Source organism: Hypanus sabinus, chromosome 7, assembly GCF_030144855.1.
Source record: "Hypanus sabinus isolate sHypSab1 chromosome 7, sHypSab1.hap1, whole genome shotgun sequence".
Taxonomy (NCBI): Eukaryota; Metazoa; Chordata; class Chondrichthyes; order Myliobatiformes; family Dasyatidae; genus Hypanus; species Hypanus sabinus.
The window spans coordinates 181,375,016-181,401,419 of record NC_082712.1 but is presented as its reverse complement, the minus strand read 5'-3'; the positions used below and the strand labels follow the sequence as shown (position 1 = coordinate 181,401,419).

At 42.6% G+C, this 26,404-nt stretch overlaps 1 protein-coding gene and 1 non-coding gene across 2 annotated transcripts in view; one reads left to right on the top strand and one right to left on the bottom strand.

Moving 5' to 3' along the window:
- Positions 1–637: 637 nt before the first annotated feature.
- LOC132397460 (26S proteasome non-ATPase regulatory subunit 13-like) overlaps positions 638–26,404 on the bottom strand; it is an 82,533-nt gene continuing 56,766 nt past the window's right edge. The window contains exons 11-13 of the mRNA XM_059976282.1: positions 15,592–15,672; positions 12,026–12,142; positions 638–1,409 (exon numbers count right to left, since the gene is read on the bottom strand). Coding sequence (XP_059832265.1) covers positions 1,314–1,409; positions 12,026–12,142; positions 15,592–15,672 — 294 coding nt within the window. The 3' untranslated portion in view covers positions 638–1,313. The remainder of the gene's footprint in view (positions 1,410–12,025; positions 12,143–15,591; positions 15,673–26,404) is intronic.
- Positions 20,847–20,953, top strand: LOC132397585 (U6 spliceosomal RNA). The gene has a single exon (XR_009513400.1). It is a non-coding gene; the product is annotated as a U6 spliceosomal RNA (small nuclear RNA).

The window sequence follows — 26,404 nt, the reverse complement described above, 5'->3', positions numbered from 1 at the left end:
GATCTGACTAAACTTCTGGTATCTGTTTTAATATTATTGACTAGCTCACCCTCGTATTCCATCTTTTCTTCATGACTTTTCTAGTTGCTTTTTTTCATACCTGACAATCTCCTACTGCACTACATCTACCTTATTCCGTATACTGCGTGTATTCAAATATAACCCCTTCAGCCTTGTATTATCATCCTTTCCAATTTAGTCCCCATAACTCATCTCACTGATTGCAACACCCTGTACACCCTCCTCCAAACCCAACCCACTCCACCCACCACTGGCCCATTTCCCTCCAGTCCCCTCCTGTCTTCCTCAGCAACTCCATTCTATCCACCACCCTCCCCACTCTAACCCAGAGCCCCAAAATATCTGTACACCCCACCCCAATACAGCCTCCAACACCCCCATACTTGTGGGGAGCACAAAGAACCAGATACCAACATACAAGATGCCAGAAGAATCAGGTTGTGTCGGGGGTGGGGGTAGTTTGGGGTGCAGATGGGGCCACAGAGAGGGGGAAAGCAGGAGGTGACTGGAGAGGAGGGAGAAGGTGGGAGTTGGGGCAGGTAAAGGGAGAGAACACGAAGGGCTGGAGAGAAGGAAGAGAGTGCAAGAGGGGTTACTGCTGAATAATGAGGGGAAGTGCAGAAGGTCACACTTTATTAAAAGCAGCATATACTCACAAACAAATGCTTCCTCCCCCCAATGAGCTGCCACTCTAGGGGCTCCTTCCCCCAATAATTTGATCCCCCACTCCCAAAATGATTTCACAAAATCTTCAATCCTAACATTTAAAAAATCAGTTTAAAAAGGAGGGGTAGCAGACTGACCCACTGCCACAGCCCAACTCCCAGGGTAACTCTGGTAGCTAGGACCATCCACCTCCCTGCCCTTTTCCTCCAGGGAGTGTGGATGTCAAGGAAATGGAGCCAACACCCCCTCTGCCCTCATTTCCCAGGGGTACCGGCATCAGGTACACAGGACCACCCACACTCACCCTCATCCCCAGGGTGTGTGAACGTCAGGGATACGGGACCACCCATTTCTCCACCCTCAACCACTTGGGGTGTGAGGCAGTAGAAGATGTGAGAATTCCCTGGGCAGTGGGAAAGGTAGGGGGTAAGTGAGGGGCCGGGAGAAGGGGGGCAGTGAAAATGCCCTCAGCCCAAGCAGCTGACTCCCTGTCTCCAGGCAAAGAAATCAAACTGCTTCATCCTAATCCCAACACCGTCCCCCCACAGACAAGATTAAAATGCATGGTTGTAGAGTTGACTGATTGGTGTCTGCGATGGGGCTGGTGTGCAAAGGGCAGCTGTGGGTCAGGTGAGGATGTCCTGTGCTTGGTGTTCCACCAACAGGGCCACGTTCTTCACATCTTCACACCAGTAATCCAGACGCTCCTTCATGCCTTTAATCTGGAAAGGAGAACAGGGGTTTAAATGCCTGTGTGGCTCCATCCCTGGGAACCGGATAGATATAACACTTTTGAAAGAAAGATTAGCTTTATCTATCAAATAAAAAAGTGAAATGTGTCTTTTTTGCATTGATGTCCAACAGAGTCCAGCTCAACTAGATGTCTACAGTACTGACCTCTCACTAATGTTACTGCTGTACATCAACCTCCTTACACCCTCTTCTGAGAGGGCAGTAGAGACAGATAGTTACACTGTTTAAAGGCTATTGGACAGGTGCTTTAGATAGGAAAGGCACATAAAGGCAGGGGTATGAATCAGACCATGGGATTAGCATACATATACATCATAAATAAGAGATTCTGCAGATGCTGGAAATGCACCCAACACGTTGGAGGGACTCAGCAGGTCAGGTACAATCTATGAGCTGGATGGAGAAGGCATATTTGTAAAGATGAGCTTTATTTATCACATATACATCAAAACAAACAATAAAACACATTGCTTACATCAGCAACCAACACAGTCCAAGGACGTGCTGAGGACAGTTTAGATTGTTGTTACACCTCTGGTGCCAATATAGCATGCTCGTAAAAAGAGGATGGCACCAGAACAACAGAACTTCCTTTCTATGGAAACTTTACCTCAAACCAAGTGTCACTCATGTGATTTCTCACATGCTAATACTGGAATACAGGCAGTCCCCGGGTTACGAACAAGTTCCGTTCCTGAGTCTGTCTTTAAGTTGGATTTGTATGTAAATCGGAACAGGTACATCCAGTATTTAGCGTCAGTTAGTCAAACATTTGTCTTAGTATATAGTACATATTTAACCTTTCTATGCATATAAAACACTTAAGAAACATATGTATTCTAATAATTAAACCACTGTGTTGCTTAGTAATAATTGTAGCTTTCATCGGGGCAGAACCTTTCACATGCTCCATTATTCTCACTTTATCCTTTAAAATTGTTCCGATCGTTGACCGACTGTAGCTTAATGCTTTTCCAATGGCCAATGACGTTCCACCTCTTTCCAAACACTTGATTATTTCCACTCTATTTTCAATCGTGATTGCTTCCCGTCAACGGAACAGAAACTGTGGGCAGCAGGTCCAGGCCTCCTCCGGGTCCTAAGGACCACCACACTGGATTTCCCGGGTCCTAAACTCCACCACACTGTGACAGGTTAAATGGGACAAGTGGGGGCCGTGCTGGGTTTGGGTATTTGATCCTCCACAATACTCCGCATGGGAATTTAAACTGGAGGTGGCAGCGTTTTTTTTAAACGAGGTTGAGTTGCGAGCTCGACATCGACCCGGCACGGATGGAGAGTGCACTCGGGAGTGGTCTGTCACTGGATCAACCTCGGGTACCTCCATTCTCAAGCCTGGCACTGACCTCACTGCGCCACCAGCTGACTGGAAAGGGGGGGGGGGGGTTCAGGGTGAATCTTACTAAGAAAAATCTTACTTTGAAGAGAGAGTTCAAGACTTCTGATTGAGGCCTACCCTGTGGATGGTGTGAGGCTGGTAGAGGCCCCTGGCTCGTTCGGAGCAGAGTCTTCTCGGAGTCGGGTTGCTTGTGAATGCAGCCCAAAGCAGGTGGTAAACTCCATCTAAGGCTAAATACCGGCATGAGACCGATAGTCAACAAGTACTCTACGGGAAAGTTGAAAAGAACTTTGAAAAATTTAAGTCATATGTAAATATATGTGCATGTATGTGTATATATAGGAGTACACAGGGAAATCTTTTCTATGTAATGGATTTGTTCATTGACATTTATGAATACTGCAATGGGGGCCCTCAACTCACAAGTCGGAGGGGTTATCCCCCACAGCTAGACATCCCCTCTAGCTCAACACAGGGTCATCTACTAGAGACCTCAGCCTTGGAATCACACATTCGTTGCCATTTTTGTTATTATCTGCGTTTCTTGGTTCTTATTTGTTCAGGGAGTAGATAGATTAAGTTTTATTCTAATTTCAATGATACATTGACAGATAAATACAGATGGCTCAGGACAAAGTAAAATTCATTTCTTTTAATGTCAATGGGCTATTAAATCCAATCAAACATAACAGAATTTAATCCAAAATGAAAAAAGAACAAGCCTATGTAGTATATTTACAGGAAACTCATTTAAGTGATAATGAGCATAGCAAACTATAGACAATGGGCTTCACTAATTTGTTTTTCTCCTTATATAAATCAGGACATAGGAGAGGAGTTGTTATTCTTATCTCAAGTAAGCTAAATTTTGAAAAAGTATTCGAAATGGGAGATAAAGAGGGCAAATATATTCTGGTAAGGGCGAATATACACGGAAATTCAGTTACTCTATTGAATATATACACACCCCCGGGAAGTGATATTGGTTTCTTTCAGAAAATTACTGATATTATGGTAGCAGAAACAGAAGGTCTCCTGATATGTGGGGGAGACTTAAATTTACAATTACAACCAAACCTAAGACTCTTCCAATAGAAAAACCTATGAAAGAAAATCTTTACATAAGAAAGTTAATACACTTTTTGAGGATGTTGGTTTAATTGATATATGGAGGGACCTTTTCCCTGACAGAAGGGATTACACTCATTATTCTGCTCCCCTTTCTGTATATACAAGAATAGACTATTTCATAACATTTGGAAAAGACAAAGACAAAATAAACACCTGTGGAATTGGGACAATAGATGTAAGTGACCATGCACCTATATATTTATCTGTTGATTTTGACCTACAACCAAAGAATACTATTTGGAAACTAAATTCAAGTCTACTCAATGATCCGTACTTTAAGGAACAAATTAAAAAAGAAACTGGTCTCTACTTAGAATTTAATGATAATGGAGAGGTTTCACCTCCCATTTTATGAGATACTCTGAAGGCTGTCTTAAGAGGGAAAATCATAGCAATATCTTCATATAAGAAAAAAATAAGGAATAAAACATTAGAGGAATTACAAAATAGGATGAAGGAACTAGAGAAAAAACACATTGAATTTGGCACAGGATACATTAGGGGAAATTATAAAAATTAGGAATGAAATTAATAGTTTGGCTAAGCAAGAAATCAGGAAAAATTTAATGTTTCTGAAACAGAGACATTATGAAAGTGGATCAAAGTCTATGAAAATACTGGCGTGGAAACTGAAAAAGAAGATAGCAGAAAATACAATTCATAGAATTAGGGACCCAAGAACGAAAATGATAAAAAATAAACGAAGTGAAATTCAAGAAGCTTTTGAAGTGTTTTACAAAACTCTATATTCCAAAGTTCTAGGGGTAAGCATAACTCATATTGACACCTTCTTGAATTCTCTAGAGTTACCCACTTTAAGCAAAGAACAAAATAGAACGATGACTGCTGACATAACTGAAGTTGAATTAAAAGCTGCAATTAGTAGGCTTAAATTACGCAAGTCACCAGGATCAGATGGGTATATGGCAGAGTGGTACAAAGAGTTTAAAAATGAGTTAATTCCTGCTTTACTCCCCACACTGAACTGGGCTTTAAAAAAGGCACAAATGCCACCCAGTTGGAAGGAAGCGATAATCTCAGCTATACCAAAAGAAGGCAAGGATAAAATGGAATGCGGGTCATTTAGACCAATATCCATTCTTAACGTAGATTATACATTATTTACCTCCATCATGGCCAAACGATTAGAGGAGTTTCTACCTATACTGATACGTAACGATCAGACAGGTTTTATACGACAACGCCAAACACAAGACAATATACGAAGGACACTTCACATTAAGGATCATATACAAAAAAAAAATTGAAGCAATAGTGATAAGCGTAGACGCTGAAAAGGCATTTGATTCGGTTAATTGGAATTTTCTTTACAGAACTTTACATAGATTTGGTTTCTAAGACAATTATTAAAACTATACAGACTCTATATGACAACCCTACTGCTAGGATTAAAATCAATGGATATTTATCAAATAGCCTTACCCTAGAAAGGGGCACGAGACAGGGTTGTGCATGGTCACTGATACTCTTCACATTGTATCTGGAACCATTAGCTCAATACATCAGACAAAATGAAGATATCAGGGGAATTACTATTAAAGGACAGAGCATAAAATGGCTTGTTATGCGGATGACATTTTGATCTATCTAGGGCAACCAACATACTCTTTACCTAAATTGATGCAATCCTTTGAACAATATGGTCAATTATCAGGATACAAGATCAACATAGATAAAACCCAATTACTTTCATGTTACTATAGCCCACCAAGAGAAATTGAAAGTCAATATCCCTGGGCATGGCACACAGAGTCTTTCAAATATTTGGGCATCTTTATGCCAAAAGATTTGGAAAAATTATCAGAATGTAATTATCAGCCTCTATATAAAAAGGAAGATGTGGCAAGATGGAGCCTGATTCCTTTTTTCAGTCTCAGTTCAAGGATTGAGTCTATTAAAATGAATATACCGCCCAGACTGTTATATCTCTTTCAGATCCTACCAATAGAGATTAATCAAAATCAATTCAATGAATGGAACAAGATGCTATCATGGTATATTTGGCAGGGTAAAAGGCCTAGAGTTCATCTCAAAACTTTGCAATTAGCAAAGGAAAAGGGGGGATTGGGCTTGCCTCCTCTTAAGAGATTATTATTTTGCAGCACAGTTGAGAGCTGTGATATGTTGGTGCAACCCATCATATGACGCTCAATGGAAAAACATTGAGGAGCAAGTACTTCCCATCCCCATACAAGCAATTTTGGCTGATAACAACCTGCAAAGGTACATAAATACTATTGATAACCCATGGGTGAAATTGACTCTTAAAATATGGAAAACTACTATAAAAGAATATATATCTAGAGGGGGATACTGCAATTCTTAAACGATGTGCATATGACTCGGATTTTACACCAAATGCTAGATTTAAGGACCGGACAGCTAAAGGAATAACAGTTCTTTGCAACATAATGAAAGAAGGAACACTCAGTTTTGAAATGCTTAAAGAGAAACACTAATAGAAAAACAAGATTTTTTAATCGGTATTTACAGATGCCACAACATGTTAATAAGATGATTAAAAATGTAAACAAGGTGAGTGCATGCTTGATAGAGTTATTTAGAAAAGCATATAATTCAGATAATGGTAGTAGTGTGGCAACCCACTTCCTAGCGCACTCGAACTGGCTCACAAATAGCCAGCGCGCCGGCATAAAGGCCAGTCCCAAAAGGGCGCCAGGTCTGCTTCACCAACAAAGGGAAAAGCCCGCGTGGGACTGTGAATACGTGCCCCCTACAGCATCCGCGCCTGGGGAGGGCGGGATCAGGGAGGCTTTAAAGCGAGGCCATGAAGTTCAAATAAAATCTTTTTTTAACTGCAGTTTACCGACTCCGTGTCGTTATTTCAGTGCTGCGTGTAGCACACCGCTACAATTGGTGACCCTGACAGCCCAAATGATATTTGGGCCGAAGACGACCGACACCGCATCTGTTCATGCAGTTTCGTTGAAACTGCCAAGCTTCTGGATACTGTGACCTCACCTATGGTTCCAGCAAGCAGAAGCCCAATTCCACGTTTGGCAGATAACCTCGGAGGACACACGTTACTACTACGTGGTGAGCTCCCTCGACCAGGACACAGCGGCCCAGGTTGAGGAGTTCTTACAGTCTCCCCCAGTGGACGGCAAATACACGGAATTCAAAGCCCTGCTCATAAGGACTTTCGGACTCTCACGGCGCGAGCGGGCTGCCCGTTTACTGCACCTGGATGGTTTGGGAGACAGACCTCCATCGGCTTTAATGAATGAGATGTTGTCTCTGGCCGGAGGACAGAAGCCCTGCCTCATGTTTGAGCAGGCATTCCTGGAGCAGCTGCCCGAGGACATGCACCTGCTGCTGTCCGACGCGGATTTCAGCGACCCCGGAAGGTGGCAGCCCGAGCGGACTTGCTGTGGAATGCCAAGAAGGTGAGTGCAGCGTCCGTCGCACAGATCACCAGGCCACGTTCCCAGCGGCAAACCAGACCAGGCCTGGCCACAGAGCCCACTAACCCCAAAGGCAGGAGTGAGGAGCCCAACGAACAATGGTGCTTCTACTACCAGCGGTGGGGCGCAGAAGCCCACCGCTGTTGCCCGCCTTGCAAGTTCCCGTGAAACACCAGGGCCAGCCGCCGCTGATGGCTACGGCGGCTGGCCATCAGGATAGCCGCCTGTATGTGTGGGACAAGCGGTCGGGACGCCATTTTTTGGTCGACACCGGTGCCGAGATCAGCGTCTTACCTCCGACGAGTTACGACACCCACAACAGGGCACCGGGTCCCACCCTGAGGGCCGCGAACGGCAGCACAGTAAGGAGCTACGGCACCCGTACAAGTGCAGCTACAGTTTAGCTCCAGCCGGTTCACGTGGGACTTCACTCTGGCCGCCATAGCCCAGCCGCTTCTGGGTGCGGATTTTTTGCAGTCTCACAGCCTACTGGTCGACCTGCCGAGGCAGAGACTGGTTCACGCCGAGACTTTTCAAACGTTCTCCCTGGGAGAAGCCCAGTTGCTGGCCCCACATCTAGACTCCATCACGCTGTCCGACAACGACTTCACCAGAGTCCTGGCGGATTTCCCATTGGTTCTGGCACTGCAGTTCACGGCAGCCATGCCCAGACACGGCATACAGCACCACATCCCGACCCAGGGACCAACCCTCCACGCCCGTGCTCGAAGGCTTCCCCGGACAAGCTCCGACTGGCGAAGGAGGAGTTCAAGAGGATGGAGGAATTGGGGATCATACAGTGGTCTGACAGCCCATGGGCCTCCCCCCTGCACATGGTGCCCAAAGCAACAGAGGGCTGGAGACCATGCGGCAACTACCGCAGGCTGAACGAGGCTACAACACCGTACCGCTACCCTGTGCCATACATTCAGGACTTTGCAGCAAACCTGCACGGCGCACGGATCTTCTCCAAGGTAAACCTTGATACCATCAAATCCTGATGCATCTGGACAACGTCCCCAAAAATGCACTCATCACCCCGTTCGGCCTTTTCGAGTTCCTCCGCATGCCGTTCGGCCTGAAGAATGCCGCACAGACGTTTCAGCGGTTAATGGACGCGACCTGGACTTCGCTTTCATCTATTTGGACGACATCCTCATAGCCAGCAGCAGTCATCAGGAACATCTGTCCCACCTCCGTCAACTCTACGCCCGACTGAGTGAATACGGCCTGACAATCAACCGGGCCAAATGCCAGTTCGGGCTCAACTCCATCGACTTCCTGGGCCACAGGATCACTACAGACGGGGCAACTCCTCTGCCCGCTAAGGTAGACGCAGTCCGCCATTTTCCCTGACCCACCACAATCAAAGGCCTTCAGGAATTCGTGGGTATGGTAAATTTCTACCACCGCTTCTTCCCTTCAGCTGCCTGAATCATGCACCCCGTTCGCCCTGATGTCGGGTCCAGGCAAGGACATTATCTGGGACGAGGAGTCCGCCGCCGCTTTCATTAAAATGAAAGAAGCCTTGGCAAACGCTGCAATGCTAGTGCACCCCAGAATGGACGTCCCTACCGCCCTCACAGTGGACGCACCTAACACAGCAGTCGGTGGGGTACTGCAGCAACTCATCGCGGGTCGCTGGCAACTCCTGGCGTTTTTCAGCAAACACCTGCGACCATCTGAGCACAAATACAGTGCTTTCGACCGGGAACTGTTGGCGCTATACCTGGCAATCCGGCATTTCAGGTACTTCTTAGAAGGTAGGCCCTTCACCGCGTTCACGGACCACAAGCCGCTTACCTTTATGTTCACGAAGGTGTCCGATCCCTGGTTGTCCCGCCAGCAGCGCCATCTGTCCTACATCTCTGAATACACGACGGATGTCCGGCACATCTCGGGTAAGGACAATGTTGTGGTGGATGCGCTCTCTCGCCCTAACATTCATGCCCTTTCCCAAGGGGTAGACTTTGAGGCGCTGGCAGAGGCACAGCAGGCAGATGAAGAGATCCTTAGTTACAGAACTGCAGTCTCCGGTTTGTAGTTCCAGGACCTCCCCATAGGCCCAGGTGAGAGGACTCTACTCTTGTGACGTCACCAACGGCCAACCCCGTCCCGTCGTCCCGGCACCCTGGCGGTGACGCGTTTTCGACTCCATTCATAACTTAGCGCACCCCTCCATCAGGACAACCGTCCGGATGGTCTCCAGCAGGTTCGTTTGGCACAGACTCCGCAGGTAAGTCAGTGAATGGGCCAAAACGTGCATGCACTGCCAGACGGCCAAGGTGCAGCGGCACACCAAAGCTCTGCCGCAGCAGTTCCACCCCACCCACCAGCGTTTCGACCACATTCATGTGGATATTGTGGGCCCCCTGCCAGTGTTGCGCGGAGCACGGCACCTCCTCACTATCGTGGACCGGTTCACCAGATGGCCAGAGGTGGTCCTGCTCACCGACACCACCTCCGAATCTTGCGCCCGGGCACTGATCGCCACCTGGGAGTCCCGCTTTGGTGTACCGGCCCACATTACCTCCGACAGAGGCGCCCAGTTCACCTCCGGCCTGTGGTCAGCTATGGCCAGCCTTTTGGAGACACAGCTGCACCACACAACTGCCTACCACCCACAGTCGAACGGACTAGTGGAGCGTTTCCACCGTCACCTAAAGTCGGCTCTCATGGCCTGCCTGAGAGGAGCTAACTGGGTGGACAAACTTCCCTGGGTCCTACTCAGCATCCGCACGATGCCCAAAGACGATCTGCACACCTCGTCGGCCGAGTTGGTGTACGGCGCACCCCTGGTCGTCCCCGGGGAGTTAATACCAGCCCCAAGGGGGCACGAGGAAGAACCCGCAGCAGTCCTGGGCAGACTACACGAGAGGCTCGGCAACCTGGCCCCCATACCCACTTCGCAGCATGGGCAGAACCCAACCTGCGTACCAAAGACTTGCAGAACTGTAAGTTTGTGTTTGTACAAAGGGGCGGGCATCAGCCACCACCACAGCGGCCCTAGGAGGGGCCGTTTACGGTGATCAGGAACAATGGGTCCACGTTCGTGCTGGACGTTGGGGGGAGAGAGGAGGTTTTCACGGTGGACCGACTCAAACCGGCCCATGTGGACGTGGCGCAACCGGTCGAGTTTGCAGAGGCCGACCGGTTTGCGGCGTAGAGGCTGACCTCCCAAACAGGGTCCGGCCCAGACTGTGCTTTGGGGGGTGTATCGCCGGTTCTGGGGGGGGAGGGTTACGTGGCGACCCACTTCCTAGCGCACTCGAACCAGCTTAGAACTAGCCAGCGCGCCAGCATAAAGGCCAGTCCCAAAAGGGCGCCAGGTCTGCTTCACCAACAAAGGGAAAAGCCCGCGCGGGACTGTGAATACGTGCCCCCTACAGCATCCGCGCGTGGGACAGAACTGTGAATATGTGCCCCCTACAGCATCCGCGCCCGGGGAGGGCAGGATCAGGGAGGCTTTAAAGCAAGGCCGCGAAGTTCGAATAAAATCTTTTTTTAACTGCAGTTTACCAACTCTGTGTCGTTATTTCAGCGCTGCATGGAGCACACCGCTACAGTAGAATCATTTCAAGCATGTATAAGGGGTTGTCAAATCTTAAAACACATTTGACTTATACATTAAAACAAAATGGCAGAAGGAAGGAGGGATAATTATATCTGAGGAAGAATGGACAACAATATGGAGGTATCAATGGAAGTGTACCAGTTGACAGAAATGGAGGGAATTTGGATGGAAAAACTTGATAAGATATTTTATTACACCCTCTCAAAAATCCCATTATGATAGTAACCTCCCTGTTTGCTGGAGAAATTGTGGAAATCAAAATGCAAATCATTATCATATTTTTTGGGACTACCCTGTTATCAAAAACTATTGGAGGGGGATACACAATCCCTACAAAACATCTTTAAATGTAAAATACCCTTAGAGAGTAAGACCATATATTTTGGATATACCTCAAGAATGGTCAAAAAGAGATAAATATTTAATGAATATACTATTGGTGGTTGGTAAAAAGACTCTTACTAGGAAATGGTTAACACAGGAGAGCCCAACTTTAAATGCATGGATGGAAATTACAATGGACATTTACAAAATGGAGAAGATAATAGCATTTGTTAATTAGCTGGAACAATTTGATTCATACTGGGAAAAATGGTTTAACTACTTAATGGCTTATAGGCCTGATTTTATTCTCACAAATCAATGAATATGTTGTAAAAAAAAAAGATCACTCCCTACTTGTACATAGTTTTTTTCCTTTTGCTTGTTTTTTTCTTTCCAACTCTTTTCTATAAGTGTATACCTCAAATACTTTGTGGAGATTTGTGACATATATGATTATATGATATATACGTAGAATGTCTGAAATACATCTTATGGAAATGTTTGTTTGATGATGAACTGCAAATAAAAAAATAAATTACAATAAAAAAAAGAAAAATTTAAGCCAAATACAAAGTTACACACTCAGTGTCAACAGCAACGACTTAAAATGGCAGACTGCGTCGTGACCCAACTTAAAATGACGGACGGCGCTCTCCTTCCTCGGTTCGTTAAGTACGAGTTGTTTGTAAGTCGGATGTTCCTAACTCAGGGACCACCTGTACTCTGTAACACCCAAAATCTGGGGCTTACCTGCTGCAGATCCAACACTCGGGGCTGGACCCATGTCATGTGAACGCGCTCATCCACCTCATCAATGCTTCCCTTCACCAGACCCACAGACAATGCCTTCATCACCAGTAGTTCCACCTGTGGGCACAGCACAGTTTTACACTCAGCTGCACTCAAACAAAGAGACACAACAGCAAAGGGATGTAAAATCCTCCACATTACCATTTCAGAGGATCTGTCCAGAGCCCAGCATGGAAAAAACACAGCAGCACCTCTACTTTCTTAGGTTTGTGAAGATTTGGCATGTCATCTAAAACTTTGTCACATTTCTACAGATTCACAGTGGAGAATATCCTGACTGGTTACATCACAGCCTGGTATGACAGAAATATTTCAAATGTCATTAGAAACGGGGATGGTGTCGGAGGATTGGCGTATTGCTCATGTAGTTCCATTGTTTAAAAAGGGTTCTAAGAGTAAACCTAACAATTATAGGCCTGTCAGTTTGACATCAGTGGTGGGTAAATTAATGGAAAGTATTCTTAGAGATGGTATATATAATTATCTGGATAGACAGGGTCTGATTAGGAACAGTCAACATGGACTTGTGCGTGGCAGGTCAGGTATGACAAATCTTATTGAATTTTTTGAAGAGGTTACTAGGAAAGTTGACGAGGGTAAAGCAGAGGATGTTGTCTATATGGTCTTCAGTAAGGCCTTTGACAAGGTTCCGCACGGAAGGTTAGTTAGGAATGTTCAATCGTTAGGTATTAATATTGAAGTAGTAAAATGGATTCAACAGTGGCTGGATGGGAGATTCCAGAGAGTAGTGGTGGATAACTGTTTGTCAGGTTGGAGGCTGGTGACTAGTGGTGTGCCTCAGGGATCTGTACTGGGTCCAACGTTGTTTGTCATATACACTAATGATCTGGATGATGGGGTGGTAAACTGGATTAGTAAGTATGCAGACGATACTAAGGTGGGTAGCAAATTGGATAATGAAATAGGTTTTCAAAGCTTGCAGAGAGATTTAGGCCAGTTAGAAGAGTGGGCTGAAAGATGGCAGATGGGAGTTTAATGCTGATCAGTGTGAGGTGCTACATTTTGGTAGGAATAATCCAAATAGGACATACATGGTAAATGGTAGGCCATTGAGGAATGCAGTAGAACAGAATGATCTAGGAATAATGGTGCATAGTTCCCTGAAGGTGCAATTTCATGTGGATAGGGTAGTGAAGAAAGCTTTTGGTATGTTGGCCTTTATAAATCAGAGCATTGAGTATAGGAGTTGGGATGTAATGTTAAAATTGCACAAGGCACTGGTAAAGCCGAATTTGGAGTATTGCGTACAGTTCTGGTCACCGAATTATAGGATGTCAACAAAATAAAGAGAGTACAGAGAAGATTTACTAGAATGTTACCTGGGTTTCAGCACCTAAGTTACAGGTAAAGGTTGAACAAGTTAGGTCTTTATTCTTTGGAGCATAGAAGATTGAGGGGGGACTTGATAGAGGTATTTAAAATTATGAGGGGGGTAGATAGAGTTGACATGGATAGGCCTTTTCCACTAAGAGTAGGGGAGATTCAAACAAGAGGACATGAGTTGAGAGTAAGGGGGCAAAAGTTTAAGGGTAACACGAGGGGGAATTTCTTTACTCAGAGAGTGGTAGCTGTGTGGAACGAGCTTCCAGTAGAAGTGGTAGAGAGAGATTCGTTATTGTCATTTAAAGTAAAATTGGATAGGTATATGGACAGGAAAGGAATGGAGGGTTATGGGCTGAGTGCGAGTCAGTGCGAGTTAGGTGAGAGTAAGCTTTCAGCACGGACTAGAAGGGCCAAGATGGCCTGTTTCCGTGCTGTAATTGCTATATGGTTATGGAAAACACCAATACTCTTGAACAGAAAGTCTACAAAAAGTAGTGGATGTGGCCCAGTCCACCATGGGTAAAGCCCTCCCCAACATTGAGCACATCTACATAGAGGGTTATCATAGGAAAGGAGCAATCCCCATCGAACCACACTACCCAGGTCATGCTCTCTTCTCACTGCCGCCATCAGGAAGGTGGTACAGGAGCCTCAGGGCCAACATCACCAGGTTCAGAAACAGTTATTACCCCCCCCCCCCACAATATCAAATTCCTGAACCAGAGGGGATAATTTCACTCAACATTACTCACCCCAACATTGAATTGCTTCCACAAGCTATGGACTCACTTTCAAGCACTCTTCATCTCATGTTCTTGATAATTATTGCTTATTTATTTACTTACTTATTTGCTTATTATCATTATTTTTCTTTTTGTTTTTGCATTTGCACAGCTGTTATCTTTTGCACATTGATTGCCTGTTTTATATGTGGGTTTTTCATTAATTCTATTGTGTTTCTTTGTACTTACTGTGAATGGCCATAAGAAAATGAATCTCAGGGTTGTACATGGTAACATATACATACTTTGATAATAAATTTACTTTGAACTTTGAACACTGTTTAGAGCAGTGGCAGGAGGCAGAATGATCCGAATTGGAGCACCCTGGACTCCGGAAGCAAGGATGCAGCACAGTGCTTCCTAGAGTGAGAAGTTATCTTCCATGAGGTTCCATGAGGACAGCTGATGTCAGTACGACACCAAATAACAGAGTAGATGCTGAGAGGTTCTTACCACTGATTAGATTTGAACTGAAGGGGCTGCCAAGAAGTTGCTTTACTGAAAGTCACAGATCCTTTGTAAATCACCAAGTATATTCGTGAGCAAGGTACAGAGCAATGGAGGGCAGGATGTCGTGGAATGGAAACAGTCAGGAGACCCACCCCCTTCGTTGCATGGACTGACAACAGTCAAACTCAAATACTTCTAACACTTAAACATCCTATCACATTTAACCATTCACAGAGAACAGCAGAACCCTGAGGAGTGCTGTAGAACAGAAGGAACTACAAGTACAAGTGGAGTTACAGGTAAACAGGGTTATGAAAGTGGTTTTTGGCATTCTGGCCTTCTCAATTCAGGACACTGAGTAAAATTAAGAGGTCATGGTGCAGTTGTAGAGGTTGCTGCCGAGGACACACTTGAGGGAGTATTGTGTTCAGTTTTGACCAATCTGCTGTAGGAAAGATATCATTAAACTGGAAATAAACAGAACACATTTCCAAGAAAGTTGAGGGACAGAGTTATGGGGAGAAGCTGGAATTTTACTTAGTAGATCAAAGAGACAGAGGACGTCTGGTAGAGGTGTATGAAATCATGAGGGGAACACTCTCTTTTTCTGATAGAGTTGCAGTATTCAGTATTAGATGGTATGAGCTTAAGATGGGAGGGGAAAAATTTAAGAGGAACTTAAGGTGCAATTGTTTTTGTTTTACACAAAGAGTGGTGTGTATGTGGATTGAGCTGCCAGAGGAAGTGATGAACAGCTACATTAGCAATATTTAAAAGACAGATGGACAGGTGTATGGATTGGAAAACTTCAGCAGATAATGGGTGAAATGCAGGCAAATGCATTGAGTATAGTTAGGACAAAGTCAGTTGGGCCAAAGGGCCCGTTTCTGTACTCTATGACTCTTTGCATTTTATCACATATCAGCTCACCTCACTAACAGGAACCTTGGCAATCTCCGAGATCTCCCTGAAGGTCAGTTGCCGGTGGTTAGCTGGGCGGGTGAAGGTCATCTATACAAAGAGAAAACTTACACTGAGACACACTGAATAATCAGCTATCCTAACCAGGGACCCCATTGACTAACCATGTACCCAACCTTACAGTGCTGTTGTGGAATACCTACTAAATATCAGTACCATACCCCACCATCCCCAAAACTCCATAACCCTTTGCATTTTTAGTCCTCATGGTACTTCAGACAGTATTGACTTGTCCTTGCTGAATTCCACATGAACCAAAATGAGTGAAAGGAGATGAGAGGGACAGTATTCACCAGAAGGTGGTAGGCAGAGGATGAGATGCCAGAATAAGCTAAAGAAGTGGGTACAATTACAACACCTTAAAGGAATTTGGAGATGTATAGGAAAAGTTTAGAGAGACAAAACCAAGCGTGAGCAAATGGGACCAGCAAAGACACCTTGGTTAACAGAGACAAGTAGGCATCTCCCATGGCAGGGAACTAGAGCTGCAGCTCGATGACCTACGCCTTGCTAGGAAAAGTGAGATAACGACAGACATGAGCTATAGGGAGTTGGTCAACCCAAGGCTATAGGAGACAGTTAACGAGTGACTGTCAGGAGATGGAAGGGGGAATGTCAGATAGCGAAAAGCAAACTTGTGGCTGTCCACCTCAACAATAAGTACTCCATTTTGAGTCTTGATGGGGGGGCGGGGGGGAGATGACCTACCTGGGCAAAGCAACAGCGACCATGCCTCTGGCGCTGTGGCCCAAAAGGGTAAAGAACTGAAGAAGATGGCAGCAGTTTTTGGGGACTGTATGCTCAGGGGGACAGTTAGGCGATTTTGTGGATGCAAAAAGGAAACACAGAAGGTAGCTTGCCTCCCAGGAGCCAGGGTCCAAGATGTTTCTGGACAGGTGCACAATATCCTGAAAAGGGAGGGTGAGCAGCCAGAAGTCATTGTACGTATTGGTACCCAAGGGAGATCTTGAAAAAAATATATAGGGAGTTAGGAAGGAAGCTGAAAAGCAGGACCTCAATGGTAGTAATCTTGGGATTGCTGCCTGTCCCACAAGTCAAAGAGGATAGGAATTGTATGAGTTGGCAAATAAATGGATTGCTGAAGAATTGGAGCAGGGGGCAGGGATTCAGGTTTCTGGATAATTGGGACCTCTTCTGGGGCAAGTGTGACCTGTATAAAAGGGGCAGGTTGCACTTGGATCCGAACGGGACCAACATTCTTCTGGTCAGATTTACTGGTGTTGTTGGGAGTGGTTTAAACTAATATGTCAGGAGGATGGGAACCAGTATGAGAGAGCTGAGGATGAGCCAGCAGGTTTACAAGTAGATGATGGGTGTAACATGAATGTAAGGAAGGACAAGCCAATGATTGAGTACAAATGCAGACAGGGTGAAGAATGCAGGACTGAAGGTGCTGTATTTAAATGCACATAGCATTTGGAATAAAGTGGATGACCTCGTGGCACTATTAGAGATTGGTCGGAATGATGCTATGGGCATCACTGAGTCGTGGCTGAAAGAAGGCCATAGTTGGGAGCTTAACATCAAAGGATATACTTTGTATCGAAAGAACAGACAGGAAGGCTTGAACGGTGGTGTGGCTCTGTTGGTAAGAGATGGAATTACATCTTTAGAAAGAGTTGACATAGGGTCAGAAAATGTTGAATCTTTCAGGGAGGAGATAAGAAATTGCAAGGGTGATAAAACCATTATGGGAATCATTTATAGGCCTCCAAATAGTAGCCAAGATGTGGGGTTGGGATTGCAAAGGGAGCTGGAAAAGGTATGTAATAAGGCTAATGACACAATTGTAATGGGGGACTTCAATATGCAAGGAGACTTGGAAAACCAAGTTGGTGTTGGATCACAAGAGAGGTAATTTGTTGAGTGCCTACTGGATAGCTTTTTAGAGCAGTTTGTGCTTGAGCCTACTGGGGGAAAGACCTTCTTAGATTGAGTGTTTTGTAGTAACCCAGATCATATTAGGGAGCTTAACGTAAAGGACCCCTTGGGAGGCAGTGCTCATAATATGATTGAATTCATATTGCAATTTGAGAGCGAGAAGTGTAACTCACATGTATCAGTATTGTAATTGAATAAAGGGAATTACAGAGACATGCCCAGGTGGTATGGAGGAGGATACTGGCAGGAAAACTGCAGGAGGTGAGCAGCTGGATGACAGTCAGGAGAAATGGAAATAGGTAGTTAGAGCAGAGCACTCCGTGGCCATTCACCTCAAAAACAAGTATACCACTTTGGATACTTTTGTGAGGGATGACCTCCTGGGAGAATGACATAGCAACCAAGTTTCAGGCATGTTGCAGAAGGGAAAGTTGGAGAACAGAGGAGCGGTCATGATAGAAGACTCAATAGTGAAGGGAACAGATAGGAAATTCTGTGGATGTGAACGGGACACCTGGATGGTATGCTGCCTCTCAGGTGCCAGGATCAGGGACGTCTCAGATGGCATCCACAACATTTTGAAGAGAGAGGGGGAGCTACATATTGGTACCAATGACATAGGAAGGAGAAGCAATGAGGTCCTGAAAAGAGAATTTAGAGAGCTAGGTAGGAAGCTGAAAAGCAGGACCTGCTGGGCAGTAATTTCTGGATTGCTACCTGTGCCACATGCCAGTGAGGGTAGAAACTGGATGATTTGGCAGATAAAAGTATGGTTGAGAAGCCGGTGCAGGGGGCAGGGCTTCAGGTTCTTGGATCACTGGGGGAGGAATGACCTGTTCAAAAGTGATAAGATAGCACCTGAACCCGAGGGGGACCAATATTCTCACAAGGAGTTTTATTAGGGTCGTTGTTGGGGAGGATTTAAGTTAATTTGGCAGAGGGTAGGAACCAGAATGAGGGGACTCAGGATAGGATGAATGGTAAAAAAGTAAAGATGGCATGCAGTCAGACTATCAGGAAGGGCAGGCAGGTGATGGGACTTAGTTATAACCATCTAACAATTACAGCACAGAAACAGGTCACCTCGGCCCCTTTAGACCATGCCCAACGCTTAATCTCACCTAGTCCCACCAACCTGCACTCAGCCCTTAACCCTCCATTCCTTTCCTGTCCATATACCTATCCAATTTTTTTTAAATGACAATATCGAACCTGCCTCTACCACTTCTACTGGAAGCTCGTTCCACACAGCTACCACTAGGATGCAGAATCAGAAAAGGTAGCAAATACAGTACTCAAAGTGTTGTATCTAAACCTGCGTACTGTAAGAAATAAGGTGGATGATCTTGTTGTAGTAGTACAGATTGCTAGGTATGATGTTGTGGTCATCACTGAATCATGACTGAGGGATGGTTGTAGTTGGAAGCTGAATGTCCAAAGTTACACGTTACATCGGAGGGATAGGAAGTGAGGGGATTGTGTGGCTCTACTGGCAAAGAATGGCATCAAATCAGTACAAAGATGTGACATAGGATCGGAAGGTGTTGAATCCTTGTGTGTTGTGTTAAGAAACAGCAAAGGTAGAAGAACATTGATGGCAGTTATATGCAGGCCTCCTAACAGTGGCTGGGAGGTGGACCACAGGTTACAACAGGAAACAGAAAAGGTGCATTAAAAGAGCAATGTTATGGTAGCCATGGGAGATTTTAACATGCAGGTCAATTGGGAATATCAGTTTGGTAATAGATCTCAAGAGAATGTTTATTGAATGCCTAAGAGATAGCTTTTTAGACCAGTTCGTCATTAAGCTTACTAGGGGATCAGCTATCCTGGAATGGGTGTTATGTAATGAACCAGAGGTGATTAGGGAGCTTAAGGTAAGAAAAAAACTCTTAGGAACCAATATGATTGAGTTTAACTTGAAATATGATAGGGAGAAAGTAAAGTCTTTATAGCAGTATCTCAGCAGAGTAAGAGAAATTACAGCGGTGTGAGAGAGGAGCTGGCAGAAGTAAACTGGAAGGAGCTGCTGGCAGGGGTGTCAGCAGAACAGCAATGGCATGCGTTTCTGGGAGAAATTAGGAAGGTGCAGGACCCATGCATTCCAAAAATGAAGTAATACTCAAATGGCAAACAACAAAGCAAAAATTAGTAGGAAGATAGAGGATTGGGAAGTTTTTAAAAACCCTACAGAGAGTAACTGAAAAGATCATTAAAAGGGAAAAGATGAAATATGAAAAGCAAGCTAACAAATAATATCAAAGTGGATAGTAAAAGTTTCTTCAATTATGTTAAAAATAAACGAGAAATGAGAGTGGATATAAGACCACTAAAAATGAGGCTGGAAAAATAATAATGGGGGACAAGGAGATAGCTGATGAACTAAATGAGTCTTCACTGTGGAAGACACTAGCAGTATGCCTGATGTTGTAGTGTGTGAAGGAAGAGAAGTGGGTGCAGTTACTATTACAAGAGAGAAGGTGCTCAAAAAGCTAAAAGACCTTAAGATGGATAACTCACCTGGATCAGATGAACTGCATCCTAGTGTTATGAAAGAGATAGCCTTAGAGATTGCGGTGGCAATAGAAATGATCTTTCAAAAATCACTGAACTCTGGCATGGTGCCAGAGGGCTGGAAAATTGCAAATGTCCGTCCACTCTTTAAGAAAGGAGGAAGGCAGCAGAAAGGAAATTATAGACCAGTTAGCCTGACCTCAGTGGTTGGGAAGACGTTAAGAGTCAATTGTTAAGGATAAGATGATGCAGTACTTGGTGACACAGGACAAGATAGGACAAAGTCAGCATGGTTACCTTCAGGGAAAATCCTGCCTGACGAACCTGTTGGAATTCTTTGAGGAGATTGTAAGTAGGATAGATAAAGAGGATCCAGTCGATGTTGTATATTTGGACTTCCAGAAGACCTCTGACAAGGTGCCTCGCATGAAGCCGTTTACCAAGAAAAGAGCTCATGGTAGTACAGGAGAGTTACTACCATGGTTAGATCATTGGCTGACCGTTAGGAGGCAGTAAGTGTGAACAAAAGGATCCTTTTCTGGTTGGCTGCTAGTGATTAGTGGTGTTCCGCGGGGGTCGGTATTAGGACCACTTCTTTTTTATGCTATATATAAATAATATAGATGATGGAAAAGATGATTTTGTTGCCAAGTTTGCAAATGATACAAAGACTGGTGGAGGAGCAGGTAGTGTTGATGAAACAGGTAGGATACAGAAGGACTTAAGACAGATAAAGTGAATGAACAAAAGAGTGGCAAATGAAATATAATGTTAGAAAATGCATGGTCATGCTCGCTTTGGCAGCACATATACTAAAATTGAAACGATACAGAGAATATTAGCATGGCCACTGCGCAAAGATGACATGCAACTTTGTGAAGCGTTCCATATAAAAAAAAAGAAACTGCATGGTCATGCACTTTGGTAGAAGAAATAAATGTGCGGGCTATTTTCTAAATGGGGAGAAAATCCAAAAATTAGAGATGCAAAGGGACTTGGGAGTCCTTGTGCAGAACACCCTAAAGGTTAACTTGAGGTTGAGTTGGTGGTGAGGAAGGCAAATACCATGTTCGCATTCATTTCAAAAGGTCTAGAATACAAGACCACGGATGTGATGCTGAAGATTTATAAGGCACTCATGAGGCCTCGCCTTCAGCATGTGAACAGTTTTGGGCCCCTCATCTTAGAAAAGATGGGCTGGCATTGGAGAGGGTCCAGGAGGTCACAAGGATGATTCCAGGAATGAAAGGGTTATCATACGAGGAACGTTTGATGGCTCTGGGTCTGTACTCACTGAAATTCAGAAGGATGGGGGGGCAGGGGGAGGGTGGGAGATCTCATTGAAATCTTCTAGATGTTGAACGGCCTAGACAGAGTAGATGTGGAAAGGACGTTTTCCATGGTGGGACAAGAGGACAAGAGGACACAGTCTCAGGATAGAGGGGCGCCCTTTCAAAACAGAGATGCGGAAAAATTTCTTTAGCTAAAGGGTGATGAATTTGTGGAATTTGTTGCCACATACAGCAGTGGAAGCTAGGTTGTTGGGTGTTTTTAGGGCAGAGATTGATAGGTTCTTGATTTGACATGTTATCAAAGGTTATGGGGAGAAGACAGGGAACTGGGGTTGAGGAGGAGGAAAAAAAAGGATCAGCCATGATTGAATGGACAGATGGCCTAATTTTGCTCCTGTGTCTTATGGTCTTATGGATGATGGCAGAGCAGAGATGGCTGAAGTTTCTGGGAATAGTTCACAAAGTGTAGGATAGTTATGTCCCACAGAAGTAGTTCCCAAATAGCAGGACTAGGCAACCGTGGCTGACAACGGAAGTTAAATGCATAAAAACCAACTAAAGGGGGGACGTCATGTGATGACGTAGGATCGAGACGTGGAAATCCAGCTCTCCCATAAAAAACCAGTAAAATAATGTTTAAGTGAAGAAAAGTTAGTAAATACCTTTTAAAAATTACTTATAAACTACTCAGGATTGCCTTAAGATATGCCTCCTAAACAGAAGCAGAAAAAAACTACTACTTTGAAGACAACACAAGTTGGAAAAGAATCAAGGCCGGCAGCCGTGAAAGAGCCTCAGGCTCAAGTGCAATTTACCTCCAGTGATACAGAACAGGAAATTGTGGCAACATCAACCGTTTCCAAAAAAAAGAACAACAGGAATTGCGCATGCGTGAAGGAAGGGGCATGCACAAACACGAGCAACCCAAATTACAAATCCCAGCTATAATTGGAACTGAAAGTGAAAGTAAATATAAGGTGGAATCAGATTCTCTGGATAAATCAGACGAAGATGAAGAGACAAACAAAAAAGAGCAACAGGAAGAGGTTGGAGGTGATACTGGAGACATAAAAAGATCTTTGGTGCAAATAATGCATGAATTAAAAGCATTAAAAGTAATTAAAAAAGATACTAAAAATTTGAAGATTATGTTTGATAAAATGATGAAAAGACAGGACAAAATGGACAAGAAAATTAAAACCTTGGAAGAAACAATGGGAGACACCATTGATAGAGTGAATAAAATGGAAGATAATATTTCTGCCTGGACATCAGAAAGAAAACGGTTGTTGGAAAAAGTGGATGTACTTGAAATTTTTAGCAGACCAAATAATATTCAGATTGTTAGACTTAAAGAAGGTATAGAGGGAGAGGATCCAATAAATTTTTTTCAAAAATGGATTCTGAAAATTTTGGAAATGGAAGAAGGAACCCAGTTAATTGAAATTGAAAGGGCTCACACAGCCTTAAGACCAAGACCTCAAATTGATCAAAACCCACGATCAATCTTGATAAAATGCTTAAGATATCAAGATAAAGAAAAGATCCTGAAGGTGGCTGCCCAACGTGCCAGAAAGAGAAACGGGCCATTGATAATAGAAAGGAAAATAGTTCTTTTCTATCCTGATATAAGTTATGACCTTTTGAAGAGAAAGAAGGAATTTAACCCAGCGAAAAAAGTTTTATGGGAAAAAGGTTATAAATTTATATTGCGCCACCCGGCAACTCTGGTAATTTTTTTGGATGACGGAAAAAGAAGATTTTTTACTGATTATCGGGATGCGGAAGAAGTTGCACAAGAACTCCCAAATATTTGCTAACCACAGCCAAAGATTTAAAAGTGAAACGGATTAAAGATGAAGACAGGGACAGTGAATAGAGTTGATGGATGTTTAAGGACAGAAGAATATTTAAATATATTCTTAATTATATGATACAGGGGGAGAAAGGTAAAAATTTGAGAAATATTAATCGAGAGTAGTGATATTATTTTTTCCTTTCTTATATATACTTTTTTATGTTACAGGGGAGCTGGGAGAACTTCGGATTGATTGCTACGGGACTCACGTGTGTAATCATGGCAATTGCCATGACCCGTACAACGGAGGGGGTAACGTTGTGTTCTTTTTTTATTCACGACATTAGTAGGGGGGTACTTCTGTTATTGTTTTTTTTTATAATCTATTTTTCTTTTATCTTTTTTTCTTTGCCCGGACAATCGGGAGGGAGACACATAGCAACATGGAGAATTTTAAAAAGATTCCCCAAGGTACTACAAAAGTTGAAAGGTTAGGTATTACTATAGATTGGAGTAACCCTGTTAAAAATAATGACTAATTTACTGAATTTTTTAAGTTTTAATGTTAATGGGCTTAATGGACTGGTGAAAAGAAAAAGAATTTTTACATTAAGAAAATGAAAATGGATATAGCTCTTTTACAAGAAACACACTTAACAGAGATAGAACATCAGAAATTAAAGAGAGATTGGGTCGGAAATGTTATTGCAGCTTCATTTAATTCAAAGGCGAGGGGAGTTGCAATTTTGGTTAATAAAACTTTACCAATTAAAATACAAAATGTATTAATTGATTCTGCAGGGAGATATGTAATTATACATTGTCAAATTTTTTTCAGAACTATGGACTCTTATGAATATTTATGCACCAAATGAAAATGATGTAAAATTTATACAAGAGGCCTTTTTGAATTTGGCTGACGCACATAACAAAGTATTAATAGGTGGAGATTTTAATTTTTGTCTAGACCCAGTTTTAGATAGATCAACAAAGGTTGTTACAAAATCAAAAGTAGCAAAATTAACTTTATCATTGATGAAAGATTTAAATTTGATTGATATATGGAGAAGAATTAATCCAAAAGAAAGAGATTACTCATTTTATTCAAATAGACATAAAACTTATTCAAGGATAGATTTTTTCCTATTATCAACAAATATTCAAGACAGAGTGAAAAATATGGAATATAAAGCAAGAATATTGTCAGATCATTCCCCCTTGACAATGACAATGATAATGATGGATAAAGAGGAATCGACTTACAGATGGAGATTTAATTCAATATTATTAAAATGTCAAGATTTTTGTGATTTCATGAAAAGGCAGATTCAGTTTTTTTTAGATACAAATTTACATTCAGTTGATGATAAATTTATAGTATGGGAAGCAATGAAGGCATATTTGAGAGGCCAGATAATAAGTTATACTTCTAAAATTAAGAAGGAATATATGGTAGAAATAGATCAATTGGAAAAAGAGATTACAAAATTAGAAAAAGAATCTCAAAGATATATGACAGAAGAAAAACGAAGACAACTTGTTAACAAGAAATTACAATATAATACACTTCAGACAGATTGAACAGAAAAAGCAACTATGAGAACTAAACAGAGATATTACGAACTAGGTGAAAGATCACACAAGATTCTTGCTTGGCAGTTAAAAACAGACCAGATTTCCAAAATGAAAAATGCAATTAGAACAAGTGTAAATAAAATTACTTATAAACCTTTAGAAATTAATGAAACTTTAAAATTTTTTTATTTTGAACTCTATCAATCAGAATCACAAAATGATAATGTTGAGATAGGAAGGTTTTTATCACAAATAACTCTTCCAAAATTGAATTCGGAAGAACAGAAGGGATTAGATATGCCTTTTACATTAAAAGAGGTCGAAGAAGCTCTAGGATCACTTCAGGGTAATAAATCCCCAGAAGAAGATGGTTTTCCACCCAAATTTTATAAAAAGTTTAAAGGTTTACTAATTCCTCCTTTTATGGAGTTAATATACCAAGCGGAAAGAACGCATAAACTTCCAGAATCTTTTTTGACAGTTATTTTAATAGTATTGCCAAAAAAGATAAGAGATCTTTTAAAACCAACATCATATAGACCTATTTCTTTGTTGAATACTGACTATAAAATAATAGGAAAAATTTTATCTAATAGATTATCTAAATACTTACCAAAATTAATACATATGGATCAAACAGGATTTATCAAAAATAGACAATCGGCAGATGATGTAACTCGGTTACTTAGCATAATTCATTTGGCACAAAAGAGGGAGGACATGAGTGTGGCAGTTGCCTTAGATGCAAAAAAAGCATTTGATAGACTGGAATGGGATTTTTTATTTAAGGTATTGGAAAAATATGGATGAGGAGTATCTTTCATAAAACGGATTAAAACCTTAAATACTAATCCCAAAGCTAAAGAAGAGACAAATGGTCAAATTTCAATATCATTTCAGTTAACAAGGTCAACTAGACAAGGTTGTCCATTATCACCTGCTTTATTTGTGTTGGCGATAGAACCATTAGCTGAATTAATTAGAACGGGCCCAGATATTATGGGTTTCAGAGTTAACCAGGAAGAATATAAGATTAATTTATTTGTTGACGATGTTTTGCTTTATTTAACAAACCCATTGTATTTGCTGTGTAAATTATCTTCTAGATTGGAAGAATATGGGAAAATATCAGGCTACAAAATAAATTGGGATAAAAGTGAAATTCTACCCCTTACTAAAGGAGATTATAGTCAATGTCGACTAATAACTCAATTTAGATGGCCGATAAATGGTATAAAATATTTAGGTATAAGAGTTGATAATGATATAAAGAATTTATATAAATTATTAACCATTATTGAAAAAAATTCAAGAAGATCTTGATAAATGGATGACATTACCAATAACATTAGTAGGCAGAGTAAATGCTGTAAAAATGAATATATTCCCTAGATTACAATATTTATTCCAAACACTATCAATACAATTACCGTAGAAGTTTTTTCAAGAGTTAAATAAATGTGTGAGGAAGTTCCTTGGGAAAGGTAAGATGTCAAGAATATCGTTGAAAAAATTGACATGGAAATTTGACCTAGGAGGGTTACAACTTCCAAACTTTAGGAACTATTATAAAGCAAATCAACTTTGACTTATTGCATCTTTTTTTGATGAAGATAAACCGGCATGGATTAGAATAGAATTAGATAAAATAGGAGAAAATATACCAGAAGATTTTATATAT